Genomic DNA, 27,930 nt, shown 5'->3' with positions numbered 1-27,930 from the left:
CTGGCTGCCAAGGAGAGCTTGGCACAGCATCACTGGGCTTTGGGATCAACAGCAAGCACAGAAGGACCACAGAGGCACAGGGCCATCTGCACCACGTTAACACACAAGCAAAGTGTGTGTTAAATATGCCCAGGACCCAGACGTTGCTGATACACATAAAGACAAAAAATCTTGCAGTGATGAACAGTAAAACTAGAATGATGTGCACATTTCCACCTATATTTCAACTGAAAAGAAGGAGCAGATACTGGGATAGTCCTCCTGTGAAAGACCAAAGAACAAGGAGAACGTCAGCCTTTTTTCCAACCAGGGAGCAGCTTCATGCCTCCATCTGAGCAAGGTCTGGAGTGGGGGAGTGGGCCCTGCCTGGCTGCACAGTCAGTCCTTTTGCACTAAAAAACCATCCAGGCTAGCACTAGTGGCTGGGAAATTCTTAATTTTGTTCCCCTGCCCATTTCTTCCCATTTGGGATCCCCATCAAAGAGAAATGCTGGGCATTCCTCATTCCCATCCCACTGGGCAGGACATCTGAGCTCACCTTTGACCTGATATTCCTTAGTTGCCGGCTAACACTGGATCTGTCTTTCTTCAAGAAATCAGGGTTGCTTTTTGATTTCATAATATCTGGGAAGAAGCAAAAGAAGTGGGATTAGCCTGGTGCCCACTGCCTTCCTGCAAGGACAGAGCTGAGGCTCTGCCCTCCCAGCCCAGGAAAGTGCCCCGATGAGCCCAACTCTTAGCGCTGCCCCAAGGGGCAGAGGGGGCTTTTGGGCATCCCCGCATCACGAGGTTTTCCTGATGCAAAATGCCAGAAGGCTTTCAAAGCCCATCAGCTTTGGGTTGGAAGGCCAAGTCCTACACTCAGACCCGTTACTGCACAAGGGTTTGTACTCCAGGATCCCTATGTTAGCTCGGGACACCCAGGACTGCTTAGAGCTGCTGGAGGAGGACTGACCATATCCCGATACAGTGGTGTTCACAGGGGATTTCTCTCCCTGAGCTTCTGTGGCTGCTTTCAGCTGCTCTTTCAACCTGCTGATATCACAGTCTGCCTTGGCCTTCACGATGCTCAGCTCCGTGTAGATGTCTTTGTACTTGTCGCTGGCGTATTTCTTATCCTGGCAAGGGAACAAGAACAACCCGCTGGAGCCAGACAGACAGCTGGAGCCGAGGGGTTTGTGATGCACTGAAGAGGAGCCTGGCAAATGCCGACGGAAGATGAGCCGGCAGCGGGAGAGAGGCTTGGCCAGGGCAGCACACGCCCTCGGAGCTGCTTCCAACAGCGACCCGGGACTGCGGGAACGGAGACAGGCGGAGAGCTGAGAGCCAAGGGCCAGCACACAGTGCTGCCCGTGCGTGCAGCCCCTCAGCTACAGGGCTGTTAGTGGCTTTTCATTTTAGCCAAGACACAGAATTCGAGCAGAATTCCCAGAAATGGCTTTGGTTTGTCCAGAGCAAACCAGTTCCACCGCTGTGAGGCTGGGCAGATCTGTAACACTGATTGTTTGTGCCATTTAAATCTGATCTGATGTGACAGTAAATGGGGAAATCACGCTGGAAGGGGATGTTTTCCCACACTGTCTCCTTTGTGGGGTAAGTCTTAAGTTGATACATGGAGTGCTTTACTGATGACACCAAAATGGATATTGAATTACATTCAGGGAAAAAATTAAATATGGTTTCAAATCTAGGTGTAAATGGGCTGAAATCTAAGCACAGACACTCAGGAGCAGAGCACAGTAAGAGGATTTGCAGAATCACCCCTGGCATTACCCTCAGTGCTGTCTGCAGCTCGTCTTTGAGGGAGCTGATCTCCTGCTTCAGGTACTGGATTTCGGATTCTTTCACCCGCAGCAGGACCTGCGGGAACAAAAAACAGCATCTTTGCACCCGAGCAGACACAGTGGGACACCTGCTGTACCCAGCAGCAGTCAAGCCAGGGCCTGGAGACTCAGCCCCATGCCTGCACCACAAAGCCTCTGGTGCACCCATTTTCTGCTTCTCACAAGAAAACTCCTCCTGGTTCTCTTGGGAACTCGCCCAAGCTTGCAGTGCTGATGTGCTCCCTATACACCCCACTGCTCTGCATGGATTGGATCCCAGGGACAAGCAGGGGCTGCAGAAGGAAGAGCGAGTGTCTGGCTCAACGTGGTGAGGAGATCAGTACCCCAGAATTTCCTGGCCTGATGCAGCTCATGGTAACAGTGCTGACCAGCCATGAGAGCCAGCTGGGGGACAGATGGCTGCGACACCTCCCGGCTGTGACACGCTCCTGGGGTACACAGCACTTGTGCCCACCCACGTGCCTCTCTGCAGAGCTCACCTCCAGCTCGTAGGCGTCCTTGCCCTGCGTGAGAGGCGACCCAGCAGCCTCTCCCCCGCCCTCCCCGGTCAGCAGGGTCCGCAGTCGCGTGATCTCCGCAGCCAGGCGGTTATTCAGCTCCTGGGGAGAGGAGCAGAGAGAGCCGTTGTGGGAAGGGGGAGCATGGCCACAGCTCGGCACGGAGCCCACGGTCAGCAGGGCAGGGAGCCTGACCTGGTTGTGGGCGTTGAGCTCCTGGTTCTCCCGCTGGCACTGGCGGAGGGCCTGCCTCTCAGCCTCCAGCGCCTGCGCCAGGTGGGCATTCTCCAAACACTTCTGGGAATACTGCTCCGAAAGCACCTCCAGCTCCCGCTGCACCGACTGCAGCTCCTCCCTGCAGAACACACGTGGGGGTAGTGCCCCCTCCACACACACACATCCCCAAGCCCATTCTTTCTTCAGCATCCCAGGACAACCCAACAGGGAGCTAAGCACTGAGGATGAGGATTGCATATTCCCTTTGGGGAAAAAACTCAAGCCCGGAGCAAGTCAACTCTTCCCTCTCCTGGCAGAGCCATGCTTGGGCACCAAAGGGGACAGGAGGGCGTTCCCTTAGAGATTAAGTGGCAGAACTTTCCCAGGTTTCCAAAAAATGAACTGAGATCTACCAGAATCTACCAATGCCAAGTTCTTCCTTGTGAGGGTGGGGAGGCCCTGGAACAGGTTGTCCAGAGAAGCTGTGGCTGCCCCTGGATCCCTGTAAGTATCCAAGGACAGGCTGGATGGGGCTTGGGGCAACCTGGGATAGTGGAAGGTGTCCTTGCCCATGGCAAGGGGCTGAAATGAGAGAAGCTTTAAGTCCCTTCCAACCCAAACCATTCCAGGATTCTAAGTTTGCTCTGGGCACTCGGGACCAGGTGTATTTGCACACCTCCCCAACTTACATAGACGTATCAAGGTTGATAAAGCTTGCAGGCAGCCCTGCTCATCTCCCACGGGAGGAAAGCCCTTGCCATGGAAAGCTCAGAGCTTCCTCCTCACCTTTTGAACGACCCTGCTGCTGCAGCTGTGTGAAAAGCAGCACTGCCTGCTCCTCTGCTCCTTCTGGGGACCATAAAGCAGCTATTTTGGGTAATGTGGGGACATTGACCTGGAGCCTGAAAGATTATGGGCAACCAGGAGGCTCTGATGGATGCAGCTGGGCCACGACCAAGGGAAGAAGCCCCTGAAATAACCCCAAACTCATCACCAGAATCAAACGGGAGAGATGAGTCTCCCACACATGATCTCCCTGCCAGATGGTGAGAGAGGACAGCGATGGTCTTACAGGTACTGCCTTCGGAGGGCCTCGATGTCGGCGTTGACGCTGCTGATCTGGGAGCGCTGGGACTTCTCCAGCTCCCGCTCCAGCTCCTCCCGGTGCGCGTTCTTCATGGCTTCGATGGCTGTGAGGGGCAGCACAGGGTTAGCGCCCAGCACCCTCCACCCACGGCTGGGTTTTTGAGTTTTTGTTCATTTCTTAAAGGAACAAAACCAAAGTCATCCCTGCAAACCTCCCGCTGCTTCACAGCCCCTTCAGTCTGTGCCCCAGCTGCACGGGGGCTTCTGCAAATCCTGCTTTTTAACAGAGTCCAAATGATTGTCCCCTTCACACATTGCTTCCTGGACTTTGGGACTCCTAATGCAGAGCCCCTGAACTCCAGTGTTTCAACATTCCCTGGGGCACTGAAGAATTAACTCAGTGTGGAATTGGCAATAATTTAACCACAGGAATGACTAACGCCTTTTGGAGTTGGCATGCAAAACAGATCAGACTGTGTAACAACCAAAGACTGGGGTAGCAAGCCTGGAGAAGGACTATGAGATGGGCACCAAACCTGGATGACCAGGAGATGGACCTCCATCTAAAACATCTTTCCCACAAGCCCCTTCCCATCTCCCTGTGCAGCTCACCCAGCCCCCATCCCATCCCTGCTCTGCTCCTCAATGCAGCCAACACCACCCCCGTGTCCCCATCACCACCGTCCTGCCCCACCACGGGGTCCCTCTGGCACCTGAGATGGTGGCAGCCGTTTCCTCTGCCAGCAGGCGATCCTTCTCCTCCCGCAGCTTCTCCAGCTCCCGCTGGTGCTGCCGCTGCAGGTCCTCGATCTTCTTCTGGTGCGTCTCCTCCATGGCTGCAAAGCCCCTCTCACATGTTGCCTGCGAAGGGAGGAGGGGAAAGGGTTGGCCCAGGAGCACAGGGCAGGTGCCACGGCGGTGGGGAGCCCACCAAGAGCCACATGCCAGCGAGCAGCTCAGCTCCCCAGGTCCAGCAGGGATCTTCTGCTACCCCAGCCATGGAGCACGACGGACCTCACAAAGGTCAGGGCTTGTCCTGCAGTCGCTTGACCCCTGACAGCTCCAGGGAAAAGGATGCACAGGGGCAGAGCCAGCTGGGGAATGCAAATATATGCCAAAAAAACAACAAAAAAAAACCCTTCTGTGCACATTCTGCTCTTTTCAATGACTGGTTTGTATTTTTTTTCAGTCTCTGGGTGTAAGGAAGATGATGTGACAGCAACAGGATCTAAATTCCCAACCAAGTATTGCTACAAATGCTGCAGGGAAAATTACTTGCTAATTGAATTACTAGGAAAGAACTTGGGCCAGGACACAGGAGGAGCAATGTGGGGAGCTGGGATTCACCAGGGGTGAGGTCCTGAATTCCTGCCTGATCCTTCTGTTCCCAGCTCAGCTGCCAGCCTAAGCATATCAAGATCCTGGATGGACACACGGCAGCAGGATACGGACAGGACCAGCAAAGCCACGAGGGAAGAAGGGGCACACACTGGGGACAAGGTGCTGAGCCCCATCAGGCAGCTTGGGACAAACTTGGTGCCAAGCACTGTACACGGTTTTTCCCCTTAATGACACAGGCTGGCTTTATTCCCTGATTTCAAATGAGCTCCCCAGTTGTTGACTAACACCAGTGTTTTCTGTGGAAAGTGAGAACTGTCACCTCTGGGACAGGAAATTTTAGGGGGACAGATTCACTCCCCCAGTGGCAAAAGGGGACAAAAGTTCCTCAGGACAGTCCAACACCACTGACCCTCACTAACATACTCCCCTCAGCATCACCTTCTTGGCTAATGCTCTGTTACCTACACCTAATCCTCATTCCCAATTTTCAGCTTTGGTGCTTTTTTCCCCCCCTCCCATTTAATTTTTAATCTCAAGGCATTCTTCACTTTCCCAGCTTTGTTTGTTTGTTTGTTTGCTTGGTTAGACTCCTACCTCAGTGCCAGAACCTGCCTGGACTTGGCTGTGGCACAGAGCAGCCCTGCAGGATTCTTCATTACACCCAGAATCATAGAATATTCTGAGTTGGAAGGGATCCACAAGGATCATCAAGTCCAACTCCTGAAACACCTCTAATTTTGGAAGAAAAAGGTGCATACTCTGCCACAGGTCTGGCTGTTGAGTCACTATTTAATGTATTGTAAATGCATTGCCATAAATCCACATGTACAAATCAGTACCTCATAGAATCACACAATGGTTTGGGTTGGAAGGGACCTTAAAGTCCATCCTGTTCCACCCCCTGCCACAGGCAGGGACACCTTCCACTATCCCAGGTTGCTCTAAGCCTTGAACCTGGTCTTGGACACTTCCAGGGATGGGGCAGCCACAGCTTCTTGGGGCCACCTGTGCCAGGGCCTCCCCACCCTCCCAGGGAAGAATTTCTTCCTAATATTAAATCTAAATCTACCCTTCCTTCATCTAAAGGCCATTCTCCCTTGTCCTGCCACTTCATGCCTTTGTCAAAAGTCCCTTGCAGCTCTCTTGGAGCCCCTCTAGGCACTGGAAAGGGCTCTAAAGTCTTCCTGGAGCCTTGTCTTCTTCAGGTTGAGGAGTTACTCTTGTGCTAGTGATGTTACATTCTCCATCAGGTTCTTAAGAGAAGAATGGAGCACATTCAAGCTGGCTTTCTGACCACCACTGCTTAATTCCAATGGGATTCAGCAAAACTACTGCTCTCCCCAGGCTAAAACCAGCTTTTGGCTGGAGCTGAGCCACACTTCACCCCCAGCTCAAATGTGTGCTGGATTTTGTGGCTGGAAGCAAGCTCTCCCACATTTTTACTGATTCTTAAGAGCAACTGGTCTGTGAGAGCCTCACTGGCACAGCCTCTGCATTGCTGCCCTTCTGGCTTCCTGTTCAACCTGGCAGCCTCCCCTGATGCTGCCAGAGTCCTCTACACCCCTGAACTCACTTCTGAACTGGGAACGCTTTCCTAGAAAAAGCAAACCACCAAACCCATTTTTTTTTAGATGCTGGATGATCTCAAACCAGTTTTACAGCCAGTCTGACTGGCGGGGCAATTTGAACGGTGGCATTTCATTGCCAGTGGGTTTCTCTGCACCTCACCTTGGTGTTCTGTAACTGTGCACTCTTTGTTGTGTACAGAATTACTGAGTCCAACACCAGCATGGCCCTCGCAGCCTCCTGCAGAGGAGCTCTGCTTTGCTACAGAATTTGGCATCTGTTTGCAGCTACTTTCCCTAGGAATATACATTTTGAGAGCATCAAGTTTTCATTTCATCCTGCATTTTTGAAGGCAGCAGAGACAGACTGGAGATTTGATCAGACTGGGAAAGACAGAGCTGAGGAATGCTTTTAAAGGGAAGTCACAAACAAAACGTATGTGCTGGTACAAGGAAAAACACTGAGGTCTTCGTGTTGAAGGAGAGTGTGATGTTATTGAGCTACTTTGAAACTCTCCCTCTCCACACAAAGACCACCTCCAGAAATCCACCTTCCCAAGCCCTCAGCAATGCATTTAGAATACCCCAGCATGGAGAAAAAGGAAACACCATGCTTTACAGAGGCCAGGCTAACACCCTGGGGCTTGTTTCAGAACACTGGCTCTTTCAGGGGACGTCCCTTGGTTCAGCAAGCGAACCCTGGGACTGCACGTGCCCTCCCACACGCTCAGCAGCAGAAGGCAGAAAGTGTTAAACATATCAAGACCTTTAGGTTTTCAAAGTCTTTCTGGTATTTTTCCCTCAAAGTGGAAGCGTTCCCCTCCAGATGTTTGTTCTCTAGCTCATCCCTCATGACGTTCATCTGGGCCTCCAGCTCCTGGATGCGTTCCCTCAGGCCGTGCATGGAGTCCGGGTCGCTGCCGGGGTCCTGCCCGGTGCCACCCGCCTCGCCGGCCACCCACGTGTCCCCAGAGCCCGGGGCCACCGCGGGGGACGCCTCCGGGTGCTGCCTCTGGTACTCATCGAGGGTCTCTTGCAGGCGCTGCAGGTTCTGGCTGTAGTGCTCCTGCAGAGCCTGCAGCTCCTCGCCGTGGATGACCTGCAGCTCCTTGATCTTGGCCTGGAACTTCTCCTCCAGCGTTTGCATCTGCTCCAGGTGATACTGCTCCATGTTCTGCTTGTCGCGGACAACGGCGTCCAGCTGGCTGAGCCCCTCCACCCTCTCGGCCTTCAGGGCATCCTCTGTCCTGTTGAGCTGCTCGATCACGTTGCGGATCTCCTCCTCGTACCGCCCCTGCAGCTCGCTCAAGCTCTTGCTGTGCTCGTGCCCTTCCTCCTCCAAGAGCCTCCGCTGGTTGTCCAGCTGGGACACCTTTGCCTTGAGGTCAGCGTTCTCCCTCTCCAGCACGGCGATCACCTCGCTGTACTCGCCCTGCTGCTTCCTGAGCAGCTCCTCGTACTCGTCCCGCAGGAGAGACACCGTCTTCACGCGCTCCTGGCACAGGGCATCCATGCTCTGCAGGGACTCCTTGTAGGACTTCATCTCCCTCTCGTGCTCCAGCCGGACTTTGCAGGCAGCATAACAAACCTGAGCCTGAACAATGGCATCGTGGACTAACAAAGACGAATACCGCTCCAGGTCTCCCATGCACGAATGGTAGGAAAGACTTTGGGACATCTTCAGGAGCTTCTGACAGTCTCTCACGGCCTCCTCAGGAGGCAGAGAGAGTAAGGCAACAGATATCTCCTTCAGAACATTGGATTTGTCCTTTAGCTGCTGGGCAAGATCTTCCTGAATGGAAACAAGAGCTTCACTACTACGGTCTGAGGCACTGCCAGTCTCCTCCACCTTGGCTAATTCCTGGCACGGCACCATTTGGACACAGCTCCCATCCCAAGAGATCTGGGTTCTTTCTGAAGCATCTTTTTGTATTTCAAGTGCTTCAGAAATCTGGTGCATAACTCTGTCAAACTCAGGAGTCCTGTAAGCTTTGATGATCTCCTCCAACATGCATTTGTGCTGCTGGAGAGCTGTTTTGGTATTATGGAGCTCTTCCTCAATTGCTTTTAACCTCTGATGAAAAGATTCTCTCATTTTCTCTGCAACAAACCCAAGTTCTGCCTTGATCAATGTAGCATCTGCTACAGCACTGAGAAAACATGGAGAAATGCCCAAACTTGTTTCTGTTTGACCCTCTGCTTCTCCTTCTCTAGTGCTCAAGTGTGCTCTCAGCTCCTCCACCTGGCTCCAAAACTCCCCTTCCAGCAGCAGCTTTTTAGACAGGACGCTGGCCAAATCATTGGCTGTATGAGAAACACTTGCTGGCTCCAACAAAACCACCTCGGCCGTTCCCTGGATCTCTCTCAGAAGCTGGGCTATCTCAGAGCTTGCATTTTTCAAAGACTCTGCTATTTGGTTGATGAGAGAGGCCTCAAATGCCACCCTCTCAGAAAGCCACCTCAGCTGGCCGGTGTCAAACACATCTGCTTGCTGCTCCTTGGAGATGTGCTCCTCTTCTCCCAAATCCCCTCCTTCTGAAGCAGGGCTCTCTGTGGTGAGGCTTTCAGTCTGTTGATGCTCCAGCGGGACTGGTGCTCCACTCAAGGCTTGGATTGCGTTTGATAAAGTTGTTTCCATGCTAGACAGAGTAACCAGGAACAAATCTCCCTCTTTATCTTTGTCGGATTTGGGCAAGGATCTTAGCTGCTCCCTGCACTTCTCTAAGCAAGTCAGTGCTTGATCATTTTTCATCTGGAAACCTCCCAGCTCGCTGACGTGACTTTCTATGAGCTTGAACTTTTCCTGCCTCTCACTCTCCAGCTGTGAGATCAAAGCATTGACTTGGGACAAGCTGGTCTGAAGCTGTTCCCGCAGCTGGGACTCCGTGCTGGCCCACTGATGGTGGAGGGCGATGAGCGTCTCCTGGTTGTGGCCGTGCTGGCTTTCAAGCTTCATCGTCACATCTTTGAGCTTTTCCTCTGTAATATACAGTTTGGTTTCCAGGGAATGGATGATGGAGAGATAAGTCTCAGAATCACTGGTCCCTGATGAGGGGTAACCCAGAGCTGGCTCTGAGGACATGCTTTCTTCAGACAGAGATCTGTCCTGGCTTGTGTCTGAAGAGGTACTGCTCGTCCAGTTTTTCTCTGATCCATCTGGATGGATGTATTTTTGACACTGGATGCTTGAAAAACGGATCCTTTGCCTCTTGGCCCCCATGACTCCTACATCAGGCTTTGCTAAAGCTTTCTGAACCAACTCTTGGTCCTGGAGCTCTACAACTTTAGATGGGGAGCCAAATTCCTCCACTTGCCTCTGAGTGGTCTCAAGAACCTCATCCTCCTCCTCCTTCAGTGCATAAGTCAGAGCTGGGAGGACATCCTGAGTTTGCAGAGCCTGCCCCAATTGGGATGGATGGCTTTCGTCCGCCTCAAGACTGGGGCCAAGGTCTTCTGCCTCCTCAGCACATGGACCTGTGCCCACACTAGCTAATTTCTTTAAAGCCTCCTCCTTGGCCTTTAGCTTTACTTTAGTCTCCTCTAAACTGCTATCTAAAGCAACCACTTTAACCAAAGCCTCACTGAGATCTTGATCTTTCTTCTCCACAATTCTCAAGTGCATTTCCTTAACGTGTCTCAGCTCTTCTTCTTTCTCTTTCAGCACCTCCTGCACCCCCCGGAACTGATCTGACACCTCCTCAAACGACTGCTCCAGATTGTGGTAGTTGGTCTCTTCCATTTTCAACTTTGCCTGTAGCTTTGCAACTTCGTTATCTGACTCGGCCACCTGATTCATGAGCTCGTGGAACCGGCACTTGATCTCATCCCTCTCTCTTTCGAGTTCCTTGATGTGCTCAGCAAGTTTTTGGATGCTTGCCTCCTTCATGGTCAGCTGCTCCTCCAGCTGGTGGACGAGCTCGCTGCCTTCAAACTTGGCGCTCAACTTCTCCTTCTGCAGAATCTCCATTTGCTGCTCGCTGTTCTGCAGCTGATTCTCGTACTCGTTGGCCTTGTCCTCCACCTCCTTCAGGCTCCGTATCAAAACCTGCTTCTCCCTCTCGCAGCTCTCCAGCAAAGCCTCATAGTTCTTCTGCAGCTTCTCCTCCATGAGGACCCGTGCCTGCTCGCTGGCATTCAGCTGCCCGCTGAGGTCCGCGATCCTGTCCTGGAGCCGCTGCACTTCCTTCTGGTGGTCCCGCTGCAGAGCCTGCTGCATCTCCAGGTCCCGCAGCTCCTGGGTCTTCTCCAGCAGCAGAGCCTCCGCGCTCTTCAGCTTCTGCTCGCTGGCCTTCAGCTGGGAGCTGAGCGCGGCCTCGCCGTGCTGCCACTCCTCCAGCTGCTCTTTGGCTTTCTCCTTCTCGCTCCTCAGGTCGCTCTTGAGCTTGGCCAGGGTCTGCTCCTTGATGGCGAGCTCGGCCGCCGCGTTACTGAGCCGCACCTGCAGGCTCTGAATCTCGGCCTCGTGGTGCCGGATCACGTCCTTGGCCTCGGCGTAGCTGCGCTTCAGCGACTGAATCTGCTGATTGATCACCTCTTGACGCTGGCATTGGGCTTCCAGCTCGCTTTGGAGGTCTTGGTTGACTTTGTGGAGCCTCTGCCAGGCACCTGATGGCGAGGCGGCCACCTCGGTCTTAAAAAAATTGATTAAATACTAGATTAGTAACACTCTTGGCTCTCCCTTCTGAGTGTCACACCTCTGGCCAGGCAGGCCATGGAAAAGCTCCTCACAGCGACTTGGCTGCTACCCACTGCTCCAATTGGGATGATTTGTTCTTGGCACAATTTGATTTGTTTGACCAACTTTTTTTTTTTTTTTTTTTTTTTTTAATGAGCGACAACTGCTTTCCAGTAACAGAAAACACTGACCACAACATCAAAACAGCTGTACAGTAACAGGCTAAATGGGAAAAAAAAAATAAACCCAAACTCAAACAGAATTAAAAAAACAATGAAGAAGAAACACCAGCAGTAAAATGGAGACAGACAGACAAAAGAAAAATGCCAAGGATGATGAGGAGGAGGAGATGGAAGAAGGTGGAGGAGAAAGAACTGCTTTTTTTTAGCAAGTTTGTTCGTTTGTTTGTGAAACAAAAAGTGCACAGTTCAGGTAATACAGTCCACCGACCAAAAGCAACAACAGAAAGTGAGGTGACAGCAAATGACATCACATCCCACCCATACACGGGGCGACGGGCCAGCCATCGTGGTGGCGATGTCATTTCTGTGCCTGCCAAACAGGACTGAGTGGCTGCTCATCGTTTTAGAGAGATGCTGTTATGCTAAAGCTTAGGGCTAGGGAGGATCTAATTTCTCTACCTGCAAAATAAAATAAACCAACAAAGGACAAAATAAAAAGCCCGACAAATGGAGGGAAGGAAAAGGTGTGATGAGAACGTAAAAATGAAAGAAACCAACCTTTGTGAGATTCAAACCAAAGCAATGGAGCATGCAAAGAGAAAACTCACAGAAAGCGTCATGCAAAAGGCGACAGAAATTATGTATCTTAAAAAAAAAAAAATACACAGACAAGAAGAGGTGAGAGAAGCACAGCGTTAAGCCTAGGAATTTGGCCTGCCTTGCTGTACTCTGGTTGCTGATTAAGGAAAGCCCACAGATGTGACACTCAGTTATGTTAAGTTAAATTTCATGCTTTACACCAAAAACATGCAAGAATATCCACCTGGGACAGGTTAGTACGTGCCCCTCCCACCCACAGTGGCCATTTGCCAGGAGCAGGAGCTCCTGGTGTTTCTCCCAGTAGGGATCAAGGTTAGGTGCCCCATCCCGAGGAAGCTCAGAGCAAGAGAGGGGTTACACGAGGCCAGAGAGGCTTCGGTGCACGGCACATGCATTGGAGGGGTGGCTCAGCACTGCCTCACAGGACAGGCAGTGCATGGGGGTCCCTGAGGGGCTGGTCAGGCTACCAAGGAGGGGTTGGTGCCTCCCAGGCAGCTCAGGAGGGATGGGCTTGGCAGCAGTCAGGCTCCTCTATCAGCCCTCCTAATAGACAATGCAGGAACCTCCCCAAAATCAGGCATGATGGGGGGGAGAGGGCATGAAATTCAGAGGAGTTGTCCAAAAAAATGCTGTGATGTTTGTCTACAGTCTGGGGCTGCAGAATTCCCCCAGTGGCTCCACTCTCTCCACCCCAGCAGGGTTTGGTGGGGTTACTCCCTTCTACAATAGGACTTTAATCCCTCTGGTTCCCAGGAAACACAAGGGAAATCCTCAGAACAATTAGATTGGAGCAGGCAAAACCCTCCAACCTTTCCAAAAACCCTCTCCAATTTCCAGGTCCAAGTTTGGGTCACTTCTCTCTGCAGCTCAGCCTCTCTGCAGGCTTCCCCTCTCGCCACCCCTCCTCGTATCGAGGTACTGTGGCCAACTTCAATCTGATGGTGGATTCAGCACCCAGCTTTTATCCCCATTCCCTGATTTTTCCAGGCTCCAGGCAAAGGGAGGTCAGACGCCTCTGCCCCAGGGAAGCAGGACTTAGTTACTCTTCCAGCTCTGCCAAGTGAAAATGGAACTCCTCCAAGCAGGCACTGTCAGCTCAGAGACTCCAGAAATGAATTAATTACTCCTCCTGGGAGATCATGGGCAAGGAGGGCAAGATGTCCCCCTCCCTGGGCTGGCTCCACTGCCTGTGCAACTTCTTCAGGGAAAATTTTCCTGTGAGAAATAAGGATGCAAGGTTTGGCATCGACTCTGGGTTTTGCTGCCACGGGAGCGCAGCATGCGGCAATGCACGGCCACTTTGATCCACAGCCAGTCTGGTCAAGTAGATTTTAGCACGTCAAAATGCTGACCCTGCACAGAACAAGACTATGGACCCCTGAGAGCAGCCAGAAGCTGCCCTGCAGGTGCCACATTTTCCCCTGGGCATGGCTGCTCCCAGAGGAAGGGCTGGAAAAAACCTGCTTTGTTTGGACGAGGGGAGGAACGGTTTTCCCAAAGACCATCCTGTTTCTTTTGTCAGATCCTCCAAAACTCATTTCAAAGCTTTGCTGAGGAATCTTGTGACAGCAGAAATCACCAAAGGGATCCAAGATAATAGGTCATCCCAGTGCAAATCCCACTCTGGCTGCAGGGAATGTGACTGGGAGATACATCTGAGTGCCCTGTGTTTGCCCGTGTAATGGGCAGACAAAATCCCCAGCCAGGAACAACTGGTGGGCTATGGGATGTTTGGAAAGTCTTGTGTGCACCCCACTGCCTGAGGGGAGAATATGGGGCACAGAAAGGGGGAAACAGCTTCTGCAAAGGCAAACACAGTATGGGATGGATCAGAGGTGGACTTCGCTGAAGTCCCATCTGTCTGGCTCTGCTTTGTTTTCCCTTGGGAATGCTAACAGGTAATGCTACCTTCTATTCCATCCCAGATCAGAGGTTTCCATAAGCAGATGACTCTGGTAATGCTACAGAATTAGCCACGTTTGCAAGAAGGTCAGATCTCTCAGAGCTCAGTGGTGGTCACCCAGGATGTCCCCACAAACACGGCAGATGGAAGCCCACCAGGGATCCCTCGGGCACAGGGAAGATGGAATCTCCATCTCCTCCCTGCTCTCCTACCTGCAACACGTAGCCCTCCCGGGCACTCTGCTCCCGGCCCAGAGCCACTTTCAGCTGATCCTGCAGGTGCCGGTTCTGCTCCAGGAGCTCCAGGGCTTCCTTCTGCTTCTGCTCCAGCTGGAGGGACATGAACAGAGACAGCGTCCAGGGAGTGGGCAGGGGATCAGCCATAAGGAACAAGTGGCTCAGAGGGGACACAGAGCAGAATTAACGGAGCTTTTGATGGCACTGCTGCTCTCTGCTCTGCTCTGGGACCTGGATTTCATTTTGCCAGGAAAATCCCTCCCCTCTGAAAGAATTTATTTATGCAATAGTGTAATTCGTAAAGCTCACTGCGGCAAAGGATGAACGGCACCAGCTTGCGCCAGGCACAACCCTGGCAAATCCCAGCCCAGTTCAGCTTGGTGATATTCCTGGTTACTCCGTAAGAAAAGGTTACCCCTTTCATTCCCACTAATACACCTTAATCCCAGCTAACAACAACCTTTGTTATCCCAGGCACGGACCTCTTCCAAGTGAGCTGAGGCTCCTTCATTCTTTTCCAAAAATCTTAAGATTATTTGATGTAGGCTCCACAAAAAGGGAACCTTTGTGGTGTGGTCTCAGCTCATGGCACTTCATAAATGCAGACACAAGTCTCTATAGCTGCAGAGGCACAGAGGAGCTTGAATTTGTACCCATTTTGTCAGAGACAGGCTGGCTACAACCACCACAAATCAGGCTGTGTTGGCTGGGAGGGGTAAGGAAGTACCAGGCCATAAGAACAGCCCTTTCTGCAACTGTGGGAAACTTGAAAGCTGCTGGCAGGGCTGAACAGGAATGGATGCGTATCTGTGCCCTGCCAGCTCCCCAAGGAACCTACAGCATCCCTACTAGTTGCTACTATGAAGAAGGAATACTTACAGCTATTTTTAAGCTTATATCACACTCCCTACAGTCACCCCAGCGGCCTGAAGGCCATTCTGGCAGGCAGCCTGCACCCTACACACCCTTTACCTCCTTCTCCAGCAGCGTGGTCAGGTGCTGCTTCGTCAGCCCCTCTTCCCGGTCCTCGGCGTGGGCGAGGTGCAGGGGCGTGATGGGGATCTGCTTCTCCTCCCGCAGCGGGGTGGTCTCCACCTGGTGCCAGCGCTGCTCGATCTCCACGTGGACGTTCTGCGGTTTGATGTCTGCTGGGACAGGCAGGATCCTGTCCACCTCCATCCTCAGCGCCTCTTCTGACCCTGCCCCGTCCACGGCGTCGATCATCTCGAAGCGCTTGCGCCGCTCCTCCCGCCGCCGGGCCCGCTCCCGCTCCAGCTCTCCGGGGTCGGCGTCGGCAGCTCCGGCGTCCCTGGGGAAGGCGGCCGAGCCGCTGCTGGAGGAGTCTGCGGCGTTCGCACGCTCCTGCACCAGGGCCTGCTGGATGGGGCGAAATTCAGCCCAGTCAAAGGTCTTAGACCGTCCTTCTCGTCGGCGCTCCCGGGCACGGCTCCGCTTCTGCTCCGTGTCCAGCTCGGCTTGTTCCGCATCCGGCTTCTCGCTCGGCTTTGGACCAGTCTCGAAGGAAGAGCCTGTTTTGCTTTTCTCTTCCGGCAGCGAGCTGTGAGGACAGAGAGAGGATGAAGGAAAGTGTCAGTGGGTGCTGGAGACAGCCAGGCGCTCCCATGCATGCCTCCAAGAGCCGGGTGGAAAAGGGCTGCTGGAAGCCCAAGCCAATGCCACGTGGGTGCCCCCTGCCCCTCCATCTCCCCTCGGGTGCAGGAGCTGTTGCCCTTCCCCAGGATGTGCTGGTGTGCAAAGCCTTGGTGCAAGAAGCCCCAGCTGCTCCTGGGACACCCTGGCACCCGGAGAGTGGCTGATCCCAACCTTGTTCCTCCTTGGCAGCCACAATGGACCCAGTGACCATGAGCAAGCAGCAACCCATGGCTGAGGCAGCGACCCCAAACTGTGCTGTCAGAGGTTCCAACAGCCCCTCCAGGCCCCCGGCTGTGGGGCTCCATGCACACCCCGGTTGGCATGGCCACAGTCACGTGCTTGTGGGAAAGATGCCACCAATCCCACCAAAGACAGGCTGGCTTTGGAGCTGTGGGGTGGAGAAGCACAGAGCAGCTCTGAGAGTCTTGGGAAACAAGGCTAAGGTTCCCCTTCAGCTTGGAAAAGTATTAATGGGTCCATAACTTCTCTGTGCCACTATCGGCACTGAAGGCACAGACTCTCCAGGGCATCCAGCCCCCCAGGCACTGGGCAGCCCCCTGACATGGGCAGGGGTGAGTGCAGCAAGGAGAGCACATTACTCAACACGTCACAGAAATCACTGAAAATGCCAATTTCTCAAGCAAGGAATGATTTTTAGCACTGAGTTAGAGGGTGGTGGGTTGAGGGGGGGAGACATACTCATCAAGCAGGGGAAGGCAATACCATTTCTAACCTACAGATAATCCATAATGCAGTATTAGCTTATTAAATAAGGACATGCCAGCCCTGTAACATGCAGATCAAAATTAAACCACAAAACAGCTGTATGCTAAGCCTGTGGAGGAAGCCTGTCTCAAGGGAGTAGCGGGCACTTGCTAAACTCTCTTTGCTACCCAAAGCTCCAAAACCTGCCTCTCAAGGCACAGTCCTGCTGCTCAGGCTGACTCCTGGCTCTCCCTGCTTCCAATACAACCACAGCATCCCCAGCCTCCAGCAGGGACTCAACAAGCTTTGTGCAAGAGCTGGAAAGCAGCTCGCTGGGCCCTTCACTACAGGCTCTGACCCGTGGGACCACATGCACGGGGACTGCCGTGATTGGGAACAGCAGCAGCAGCAGCATCACAGCTTCTCCCACCTCAGAAACACACCCCAGCCCCCAGCCAAGAACCTCATGGATGTGCATTTGCCCAAAACAAAGGGTGGAGCAGAAGACATGGCTCTGTGTGGGCTAGTATCTTCCGATGCACTGTCATCCAGCAGCAAACCACAGGCTCAGTAGAGCTGGGTTTTGAGAGACTCTGGCAGTCACAAGCTAAAACCAGTTCAGAGATAATTCCTTCTTCAGTGCTGTCACTTGCAGCTAATAAAATAAACCCAGAAGGCACAATGATGAAATGTCACTGCTCCTCACCCATGATACTGCACGACTCCAAAGCCAGGCTCTCAATCTGGAGTCAGTTAGTGATTACAGCTGCATTTTAAAGTAAAGCAGGGATGAGACTGAGTCTTAAAATGGAGAAGAGCATCAGGAAAGAAATGGGGGTTCTGGGGCCCGCCATATGGTGTTGGGACACAGATATTTTGCTGCTCTAAATCCCATGTGGAAGAAACTTGGCATTTCTAGAGGTGACATCTCTCACAAGCTCATTTCTCCTCTGCTGCTTTCCAAAGGGCACGGGATGTGGGTCAGGGAGCAGAGGGATGGCCACTGGGAACGAAGTGAAGACACTCAGAAGTTGACCCAAAGTTTCTCATTTCATCTCCCTCAAGTGCCCCACGGCTATTAATTCTGCTCAGCCATTTCACATCTCCTCCACCAGAGAGAAATTAATTCATATCACACAGGAAGAGGGTGATCTTTGCCTCCCAATGGTATATATAGGTTAAAATAAAAATGCTTTTTTTATTAGGGGTCGGTGTGGGAGTGGTGCAAGCTGAGCACGCTGTGGCAAGAAGAGCACAAAGGTTGCAGGGAACTGGGGTGCACTGGGGAACCCAGCCTCACAAGGGCTGTGAGCTCAACATGGATCCAGTTCTGAAGCAGCCACTTTCATTCATGGGGGTATCTTCTATTTGCCTCATCATCATTAGCAGACTGTAATTAGTGCCTCTGCAGATTGCAGGGCACTGCTGAGGGCAGGGAGCAGTGCAGCAACTGCTGCCCATGCCGGGTGCTGACACATGCAGCAATGTAAACCATCATTAGGGCTGAAGAAACCAAAACAAGGACTGTTTGGCTGGGTGGAGCCACGACAGCAGGTTAATGAGACACAGCTAAGGGCTGCAGGAGTGTGTGGGACCATCCTCAGGGGTGGGTGAGCACTGCTGCCCTCCCAGCACACCAAGCACAACACCCCACCACTGTGCCAACACCCGGCACCCCTCCCTGCTGAGCCTTGGGCAGTTTGTCCTTCCAGCAGCCCCCTTCACCCACTGCTTCCCCGGTGCAGAATGCAATGGCATCCCAAAGCCAGGTGGGATGGGCTGGGATACCCCACACTGCTGCAAAGGGCTGCCAGGCAGGCACCAGTGAACACAGCCCTGCTGCACACACAGAGCAGGACTCCAGCAACGTGACTAACCCACGGCACCAGCTCGGTGGGAAACCACAGAAGCACACACACATCATTCCCTTTTCCCAGCTCAGGACTGGTTCACGGTCTGTTTGTGCAGGGTAACAAGTTACTGCCCAGCCGGGACCTGCGCCTGGACCCTCTCAGAGGGAAAGCCAAGTGAAACCACTCTGTGTGGGCTTGGAGCAGGTGCAGACAGTGAGCACAGGGCTATGGTGCTGCAGTAACCTGTGGGCAACCATTAACACATCTGGCTCTTTAAAGGCAGAGAGGTCCCCTCAAATTTCCTTGGTCTTCATCTTCGTATCTAGTCACATCGGAAGATACCAGTGTGAGGAAATCAAGGGTCAAGACCAGGTTGCTTCTTCCCTTCTCTCTGGTTTTTATTTAAAGGAAAAAAAAAAAAAGGAAAGAGGGGGAAGAAAAGAAAGAAAAATAAATGGAAACTGCAGGACTTCCCATCCGAGGTGCAGAAAAGGAGGAGCATGCAGTGAATCACGAGATATACAAACCACAGAACGTTAATACAGGAGAGAACACAGTTTTCCAACCTGGGCTTCAGCACGGATAGTTTCAAAGAGAAGTTTTTCCTGGGATTGCATGGAAATCAAACATACACAGGAGTGAGGAGAAAGGCGGCTTCCCTGAGACCCCTGTGCAATTCACCAGAGCTCAGGCACGGCTGGGAAAACAATGGCTGAGGGCTAAGCAGGATGGGGAAGGAAGAGCTGGAGCATCTCCAGGTCAACAGCACTGGGTGAGAAGAGCAATTCCATCAACACAGGAACAAACCTGGCAAAAACCTGCTGGCTGCAGCTACAGTAAGGACAGGAGACGGAGTTAGTGGTGTAGCCATGTCCACACAGTCTGTAAGAAGTGGCCTGTATGAGCGTGGCCAGCACAGACAGCTGTGAGGAGGCCGAACACCCTGTACACACAGCCAGAAGCACCCACAGAAGGTACTCTGTGATGCAGGAGCTCCCTTCCTCTGGCACTGACGCAGGAGGAGACACCAGCGTTACTACAGCTTAAGGGGGACGAGCTGCAGCAGCTTTCTGGAAGGTCAGAAGAGGAGGGAAGATGATTTCCTGGCTGGAGTTTAAAATAGATCAGAGCCAAACAGTTTCTAAACTGAACCCTGGGCTCCTGCTGCCGTGACCCATAGAGGGGCTGGACAGCTCGTGCTGAACAGTAGCCAGAGGAAAGGGTGAACCCAGCACAACTGAATCCAAGTGGTTTCACAATACCTGGTGGGAATCCAGAGGAGCCTTGATATAGGAACAGTATTTCATATTCCTATGCACAAATTAAAACCACATTTTCAACCCTCTTTGAAATCTGCACGTGTAAGAATAACTCTGCATATCAGCGTCCCCACAATGTGTATCCAAATTAAGATCAGAGAGATGTGAGAAAAAGCTGCAGCTTCCAGGAACAGACAGGCTCAGAAAGAGGAAAGAAAAGGGATGAGGGATGAGTTACTCCTGCACAGCAAACCACACAGCTGCAGGGGCTGCTACAGGCCCCCCTTACCTTGTTACATCAGGAGCAGTGGTGGGGCGAACGTGTTTCATGATGGTCTGGATCCAGTTGCGGCGGATGCCCGACGTCATGGCAGAGAGTGTGAACTCCCCTTCCTTTGTCTACAGAGAGAGAGAACAGCTCAGAGCAGGTGACTGCACCCACCAGCAGCTTCCCAACTCCCCAAGACCACCCTGCATCCATCCCCAAGCCCCCAGTGCTAGAACACTGCTTGCTGGCACACAGAGGCAAACCCAGCCCCTCTGTCCCCCAGCACACTCTCAGGGGGAATTAGCATTTCTCAGCAATCAGGATGATTCTGCCACAGGTGAGACCCTAAGGCTGTGACAAAACCTTCCCTTTCCCCCTTCCTTTTCTGACAGTCAAAAAACTGGTTCTCAAACCCAAGGCCACAGCTCTCTGGAGCACCGTGGGGGGATGCTGAGTGGCCTCTCTTGGGTGTTTGGGGAGATGTTCCCCTTGTCATGGACAAGCATCCCCATCAGCTGTCCTGCAGCTGGACTCCTCCTCCTCCCCGCATTTTCCTTACATGGATCTGGAAGCCGTAGTTCCGCTGAACTGGGTACTCAGTGACATCGTAGCACGTGGATAAATCGATTTCTCCATCCAGGTCAGCTGCCTGCAGAGGGAAGAGGTAAAATAAGCAACAAAGCTTTGCAGCCCCAAAGCATGGTGGGCTTGCACGAAGGCACAGCAGGCCCCTGGGAAGCACAAAGCCCTGAAGGGGCTCCAGGAATGAGGCATCTGGGAATGAGGGCACTGAGGGAGGCAGTGACCTGCCCAGGATCCATCTGGGAGCACCAGGAGCTGCCCTGTAGTGGGTTGAACACTGACAGAAGACACTTACCTCCTCTGCCACTGAATCCCGGTAGTATCTCAGGCTCTGGTCAGTCAGCACAAACCAGTGCTTCTTCCACTAGGAAACAACAAAGATGGAGCAGTTACAATCCTGCTCCTTCCCCACCACCATATTCATGGCTGCTTGTCACAGGTAGACCATCAGAGACGCCCTGCAGGAGGCAGCTCGATGCCTGTCCCTCCCAGCTCCACACACATGGCCACTCCATGGGAACGGGGAGACCCAAACAGGCAGCAGTGCAAGGAACAATGATGGTTTGCTGCCACCCTGCAGAGCACCAGATGCTGCATGTGACAGTGACACCGCGAGAGCCACGGGGCAGTCACAGCCTCCCCATTAGCTCCACTGCAAGATGAGGCTTTTAGGGACTGCACTTAAAGCCTTTTTAGCACAAAAAAAAAAGTAGTAAAACATTCATGCTTTATCTACAGTACCTAGAAATTGAGTTGGGAGTCTATTCCTGGTCCTTGCTCTACACAAATCTGCCTCCTGAATGCTTCCAGCACAGGCTCACCCAAGGCAGCTTTCAGTCAATAAAGCACTCGCTCCAGCTGCCAATTCCCCTTTGGCTGCCTATGGATGTGTCCTTGGACCCAGGGTACCCACAGCACAGCCTGGGCCACCCACAGCCACAGGCAAATTGCCCTCATTTTCCCTGACAGCTGAGTAGGAGGGAAGGAAATGCAGGGAAGGGGTGGTTTGCAAACAGCCAGGGCCATCCGCACTGCCTCGGCATCAGTGCCCATTCCTAAGGCTCCAACAGAGCAGAACATCCTGCATTCCCTTTGGGAATTGGCAGCAGGGCTGTGGCACCAGCTGCTTCCCTCAGAGCCATTTATTTATTTATTTATTGGCATTTCCCTGGCACTCAGGAGACTTTACCTGAACCTCATTTCTGACACCAAAGAGGTCGCTGGGTCGCAAGGGAGACGAGAGTGATAAATAGAGAACAGGAACATGAAACCAGTGCTGCCATCCAAGCTGCCCTGGCTCCCTAGAAACCCACGATATGATATCCACCTTTGAAACCTCCCCAGGACAGAGCAACAGCAACTCCCACTTCAAGAGAAGCCCAGTACTGATCTACCCAGGACACTGGGGCTCCATCAGCACCGAGAGCTGCTCCATGAGCAGCCAACACAGGACGTTAGAGTGAGCTGCCAGAAACCAGGACTGACCCCAGCACCAAACACTGACATGAAGGGCAGAGCTTTCTCCCGACTCACCTGCCCATCCTCATACTGCTTTGTCAACCAGCCCTTCTTGAAGTTCAGCAGGTCGGGCTGGAAGAAAGGAGAGAGGGATCAGGAGAGGGAAGAAGTGTCTGCGCCAGAAGGCAACAGCAGCGAGTTGATAAAGCCCAGCAGAGCAATGAAAGAGACCAAAACCAGTTAAATTCATAGAATCATAGAATAGTTTGGGTTGGAAGGGCCTTCTAAAGGTCATCTACCCCAAGCTGAATCATTACACTGCATGGTGGCTAAATGTTTGCTCCCAGGAGGAATGGAGACCTCTGCTCAGTTTATTCAGGCTGTTTCCTTCCTACCATTTCTCCTGCAATTTCCTACTGCTACACCAGCATTGCAGAGAAAGGATAAACAAGGAATTAGCAAGACTTCAGGCAGTTTTACCCTCTATTACATATTATGAAAGGAAAAACTGTGTGCTATTGATGCAAAGCTGCAGGGCTCAAAACAAGCTGAGTTCCCAAGGCTGGAAATACAGGGAATCTGAGCCCTGCACCACCCAAATGACACCTGCTTTTCCCTCCAGTGTGGGTGCATGGGGATGTTGAATTCCTGAAGAAAGCAAGCAGGACAGCGTGGGATAACTGCTGCCAGCCCCTCCTCCCAGGCCTGCCCGTGTGCAGGGAAGGATGTGGTGGAAATGCTTTCACTCCCCCGAGGCTGAGCTCCTCCAGCTGCTCCACGTGCTGCAGAGTGGAGGAGGAAAACACAGCAGTGTGTGAAATCCAGCTGCAGCAGCTGAAATGGGCTACAGCAAGGGCAGCAATGGAAATTGAATAGGCTCCCAGACCCAATCAAACCTGTGGGGCAGCACATCCCAGATTTGAGTGATCCTGTGGTGGTGGGAACCCAGTCCTGCTCCACAAAAACACAGGGGAAAGTAAAGTATTGAATTATAGAATGTATTGGGTTGGAAGGAACAGTAAAATCATCCAGTTCCAACCCCCTGCCATGGGCAAGGACACCTTCCACTATCCCAGACTGTTCCAAACCCCATCCAACCTGGCCTTGAACATTTCCAGAGATGGGGCAGCAGCAGCTTCTCTGAGCAACCTATGGCAGTCTTTCACCACCCTCCCAGGGAAGAATTTCTTCCTAATATCTAATCTAAACCTGCATGACTTTCTTCCCTTCACTAGATAATGTGCATTGCCACTTCATATGCACTTCTTACTCCTAACAAGAATTTAAAAATCACTCTTGTGGCTGTACAAGTCTGCAGGAAAAGCTCCAGAAACACCAAGCTACTGCATTTTTCTGATAAGTCCTTGAACAGAAGCTGTCCATCCACAAAAAATGCAACTTGTATTTACAGTAGCTCTGTAATCTATTTGAGAGATTAGCAAGTGTATTTATTTTGTCCCTACAGAAGGGTGGTGAGGGAGAGGAGAATACTTTGTGTTTATTCTGTACTGTTTGCCTCCAGGTCTGGTGAGCATTTGAAATATGCAAAGGGAGGAAAGCTCAGGAGGGAAGGTTCAGCCCTTCCTTGCAGCCTTCATCCCACTCACATCCACTTCCAACTGCATAAACATCAAGGAAATGGCATTGGAAAACTGGGACATGTGTTTGCTCAGCCTGGTCTGTGTCCCTGCCCCTGGCAGGGGAGTTGGAACAAGATGATCTTTAAGGTCCCTTCCATCCCAAACCATTCTGGGATTCTGTGATCCTATGAAAATACCACAGTCATGACACAGCAGCTGGTCCAGGTCCAGAAACTGGACTGATTCTCTGCTGAGCTGGAAATGCCCTGCTGCAGCCTCTGACGGGGGACACCATGGGGCAAAGAGGGGCTCTGGCCAGGTGAGGTGACCCCAGCACTTCTAGGCTTACCTACAGCATGAGTGTCTGACACATCACACAAAGCATGGAGGAAATGGGGTATTCCAGGGGAAAATAACCACAGCAGGGTCTGCTTCCCAAGCTGCTGCTGTACTTCAAGGAAAAGTGCTCCTCACGAGACTATGAGTTTTAATTTCTGCAACAGGCAAAAAGTGTGGTCCTTCTCCAGCTGAGTCCCTGACACTTTCAGCACTGGTCACCCCTGATTCAGGTCCCTGAACCTGCTCCAAGTCTGAGTGTACCCCATATCCCATGTGCTGGCTGTGAGGAAAGCAGCAACAGTCCAGTTTTTGTGGCACCTTCTGGGAAGGGTCTCTCGTGTCCTTCCCCAAGGCAGGGGACATCCCCCTGGTGGCTCACCGTCATAGAGGACTCCGTGGACCTTCTGTCCAGTGACTTTGCCCGGCGGTGTGGGGACAGAGGTGACGCAGACACATCCAGGATGGAGCCCACGGCTGCTCCTTCACAAGTGAAGTCCTGTGTGAACAGCATTAGCCCAGATCAGTGCAGGAACTAGGACAGAGTCCTGCTCTCTTGGCTCATGGCATAAAAATCTGCTTTATTTAAGGGGCATCTCAGGCTCAGAACAAGTGTCATTTCCTTAGCAATACATTTTTTGTCCTTTCAGGCATTAATTTGTTCCCATTATACCCAAGCATATCTGGGACTCTCAAATATGTTTCTTTTGTTACTTCACCCTATCCTGATGTGTCCTGCCATGCCAGATCTGAAGTTTCCCTTTGTATTATGAAAAAAGAAGACACAGCCTGATTTTCCACTCCAATCTCCCTGGGCCAAGGGAGCAGAGCAGGAAAATTCACACACACTGAGTACACACAGCGGTTCGGCTCCTGCAGGAGCTGCCTGCGACTCCAAATCCAAACCAGGGACAAACCCTGCAGCTAAACCCTCTATCCTGAGCTGCAGGATTCCAGGTTTTATCTTCCAGGATTCCTTGGCTGAGCATCTTACCCGTTTCCTTGGGAAAACCCTCTTCTCACTCCTGCCCTGCCGCGTCTCGCTGGACAGGGCGGCGCCTCCCGGCGCGTTCGTTTCCATGTGCTCTGCATTCTCAATATCCAGTGCCTCGAATTTCTCAATCACCTGGGATCTCCTGCAAAACAGGGACAAAAGGGAAACCAGAGATGCTTTAAACACAAGAGCAGCAACTGGGTGGAGCTGTACAACCCCACAAGTTTAAGGTCGCAGAATTGCTCGACCCAGAGTTCATGCACACCTGGCTTTTGGTCCCTGTTTCTCTGTGAGCTCTGACAAGGCCAAATCCAGGGCAAAAACCCTGATCTGCCATCATTTTACCACAAAGTAGGGGAAAACCTCACATTATTCAGCTCTGCACCTAGCATCTTCAGTAACTAGAAACCTCTCACAAAACCAGCAATTTTTATTTTTGACTTTTACAGCTCCTTGGGAAGTAGGGATTAGGAAGCAGCTTTGGCTTAAGCTTTGCCTCTACCCTCTAGCACCGGGGCTCCCAATTGCACCCCAGACCCCTGACACATCACACCAAGATGGGGTGCAGAGGTAATGGGTGGCTCTGGGTCCCTCAGAGTGTTCATTGCAACAGGAACCCTCTAAAAACTCAGCCCCACATGGGGAACAACCACAGGATTGCATGGAGCAAGGGGTGTTCTGGCTCACAGGATGCACCAGCTGCAAGGGCCTGAGGAGGTGAGGAGCACCCTGTACCATGGCAGGGCACTCTCTGCAGAACCTGGGGCCTTTCCCTCCTCTTAACTGGGCTGAAAATCCAGTCTGGACATCAGGGGGCACAGCCTGGGCTCTCAGACACTGCCTTGGTGGCCCACTGCACCGAGGCACTTGTGTCTCTGAGGATGGAGAACTATGAAGGAATGTGGATGGAGCAGGAGCCAGCCCTGGATCAAACCCAAATGGGATTCTCTTAAGGACACGCAAACAGGTAGAATTAGAAGTGCTGTTTCAGCATGAGAAGCTGCTCCCTGACCCACAGGAGAAGAATTTCCAGAGAACCTGCTTGTGTCTAAATTTGCATTTCCAGAGGTTCAGGAAAGTATCAGCCTCAGGTCTTCAATCACAAACTGGGAATATAAAGCAATAACCCACCACCAGCACACGCCAGCTGTGCTCTGAGCTGTGAGGCTTAAAGTTCCATTTCAAACCTCCCCAAAAAGCTCTGTCCAGGTGGTTTCTTGACACAAAATTTGGAACCACATGTGCCACATCTAAACTTGGGGCTGCTTGCTGTGTGTGAGCCTCTGATGTGCATGAAAATCACAATGGCAACCACATGAGGGATAATAGGTTATCCAAAATAAAAACATTTTTAACACTTCCCACAAAGAGGAACAGCAGGTTAAGGGTTCAAAAACCATGAGATGTTCAGTTTTCAACCAAAATTTGCACCAAATTCTATAAATGAAACAGTCTGAGCACATCCCATCCCCTGCGGGGCTGGGGCCCCCCCACTGCTGCTCAGAGCCAGGCTGCCAGGACACAACCAAAGAGGAAGGGACAAAATTGGTGGGGAAGACGTTGCTTTGTAAATTTAAAGATCTTTGATCTTTTTAGGGGGAATCTGTTCAGCCCCTGCTGCCTCCCAGTTTGCAAAGTGGGAGTGGGCAGATCCCAGGCTCCTGCAGAGCTCACGATTTTGCTGGGATGTTCTGCTCATGAGAAGCCTGACATAGGCCAGGCTGTGGAGCACAAATCCATGTTCTGTGTTCACTGACAGACAGGGAACTGTTTTGGAGCCACATTCTTTTAACCCTTTTTATACTGGCCCAGCCTTCTCTGAGTCTCAGTTCAGGAGGGAGGAAAAGGTCCATGAATTAACATTGTCTGTGCCCTATTAGGTGAAGGTCTGAAGAAAAACAAATCAAGAGGAAAAAAAAAAAAAAAAGAACAAAAACCCAACCAAAAAAAAAAAAACCATAAAAACAAAATCAAAAGCAGGTTGATTTCTCATGAAAGGGGCTGCACCACCAGGTTGTTCTACGGCTTGAGATTGAGATGAGATGGTAGCGAAGCAGGCGAAGTAAAGGTGGACACGTCACACAGCAACACAGCAGGAGAAGGTGGAGAGCAACAAGACCTGGAAGAAAACAAGGCTGGAAAATGAATGAACAGAAGAGGAAATTATATATCTGCATCTACATACAAAACAAAATCAAAATCATTCCAGTCATTCATCATTGAAAAAGGGAGGAGAAAAATAAATCAACCAAATCACAGCCCCAAGGGTTAATATCCTCCAGATTACAGGAAAGAATTTTTTTTTTCCCATTAGATCAACATTTCAGAGAGGTTACTGCCAGAGATCCTGGAGGGATGGGGAAGGAAGGGCTCTCCTCCCCTCCCCACGTGTTGGATTGAGCTGCTCCCTCTGCACAGCAGCTCTGGGTGCACAAAACAAGGCTGGGACAGGTACGAAGAAGCTTTTTAAAAGCTGCAGTGCCATTTAGTGCTTTTCAACTGCAAAAGCTCATCCCAAGGAATTCCTTGGCCATGCAGGCTGTTAATCTTTTCCAGGCCACTAAACCCAGGCTTCAGATCTCAGCTGTTAGTGGAGGGGGTGTGCAGTGGGAAGGAAAGCTCAAAAGACCAGGACGAGCTGTCATTAAAGTGATTTTCTTTGATTGGAAGAAAGGCCTTTATTTTTATTGGATTCATTCATTATTTAGCATCAAGAAAGATAGTGAGTGTCAGGAAAAGGAAGAGGCATTTCCCAAGAGGTCCACCAGAATGATGAGGATAGTTTTACAAGGAAAAAAACCTGTATTTGGGAGAGCAGGAGCTCCTCTGTATGGGGAGAAGCAGAATTCAGAGCAGAGCTTTACACCTCAGGAAACTCCAGAGAAGGAATTTGAGTGAGAAAAGTCTTTTAAGCAATTTCAGGCAATTCTGCTATTAATTGATGCTAGAAATACACCTCAGCCCCTGACCACACTCCTGTAGCAGATGTGGCTGACACCACACTGAACTTCTGCCAGTGTGAGAAGAACATGAGGTCAACTGGGAAAGCTGTGGTTTTACAGGCTGCACCCCTGGAACTGTGCACAAAACCCCAAGT

General features: G+C 51.8%; 1 protein-coding gene across 8 annotated transcripts in view; it reads right to left on the bottom strand.

Annotated features, from left to right (window-relative positions):
* The window catches only part of LOC119706756 (myosin phosphatase Rho interacting protein), a 73,653-nt gene that overhangs the window by 4,936 nt on the left and 40,787 nt on the right, over window positions 1-27,930 (bottom strand). For 5 of the 8 annotated variants that reach the window (XM_038150770.1, XM_038150769.1, XM_038150767.1 and 2 more), the window contains 17 exons: window positions 24,834-24,975; window positions 24,222-24,338; window positions 21,999-22,055; window positions 20,761-20,829; window positions 20,443-20,532; window positions 19,905-20,014; window positions 18,923-18,961; window positions 15,118-15,703; window positions 14,122-14,238; window positions 7,316-11,179; window positions 4,357-4,504; window positions 3,630-3,747; window positions 2,537-2,696; window positions 2,324-2,443; window positions 1,774-1,860; window positions 956-1,118; window positions 539-624 (listed from right to left, as the gene is read on the bottom strand). In XM_038150770.1, the coding sequence (XP_038006698.1) occupies window positions 539-624; window positions 956-1,118; window positions 1,774-1,860; window positions 2,324-2,443; window positions 2,537-2,696; window positions 3,630-3,747; window positions 4,357-4,504; window positions 7,316-11,179; window positions 14,122-14,238; window positions 15,118-15,703; window positions 18,923-18,961; window positions 19,905-20,014; window positions 20,443-20,532; window positions 20,761-20,829; window positions 21,999-22,055; window positions 24,222-24,338; window positions 24,834-24,975 (6,073 nt within the window). The remainder of the gene's footprint in view (window positions 1-538; window positions 625-955; window positions 1,119-1,773; window positions 1,861-2,323; window positions 2,444-2,536; window positions 2,697-3,629; window positions 3,748-4,356; window positions 4,505-7,315; window positions 11,180-14,121; window positions 14,239-15,117; window positions 15,704-18,922; window positions 18,962-19,904; window positions 20,015-20,442; window positions 20,533-20,760; window positions 20,830-21,998; window positions 22,056-24,221; window positions 24,339-24,833; window positions 24,976-27,930) is intronic. The other 3 variants (XM_038150772.1, XM_038150774.1, XM_038150766.1) reach the window with 2 other exon arrangements.

Source organism: Motacilla alba, chromosome 14, assembly GCF_015832195.1.
Source record: "Motacilla alba alba isolate MOTALB_02 chromosome 14, Motacilla_alba_V1.0_pri, whole genome shotgun sequence".
In the NCBI taxonomy this organism is placed as follows: Eukaryota; Metazoa; Chordata; class Aves; order Passeriformes; family Motacillidae; genus Motacilla; species Motacilla alba.
Note: the sequence above shows the minus strand (reverse complement) of the source record. Positions and strands in the feature narration are given on the sequence as shown.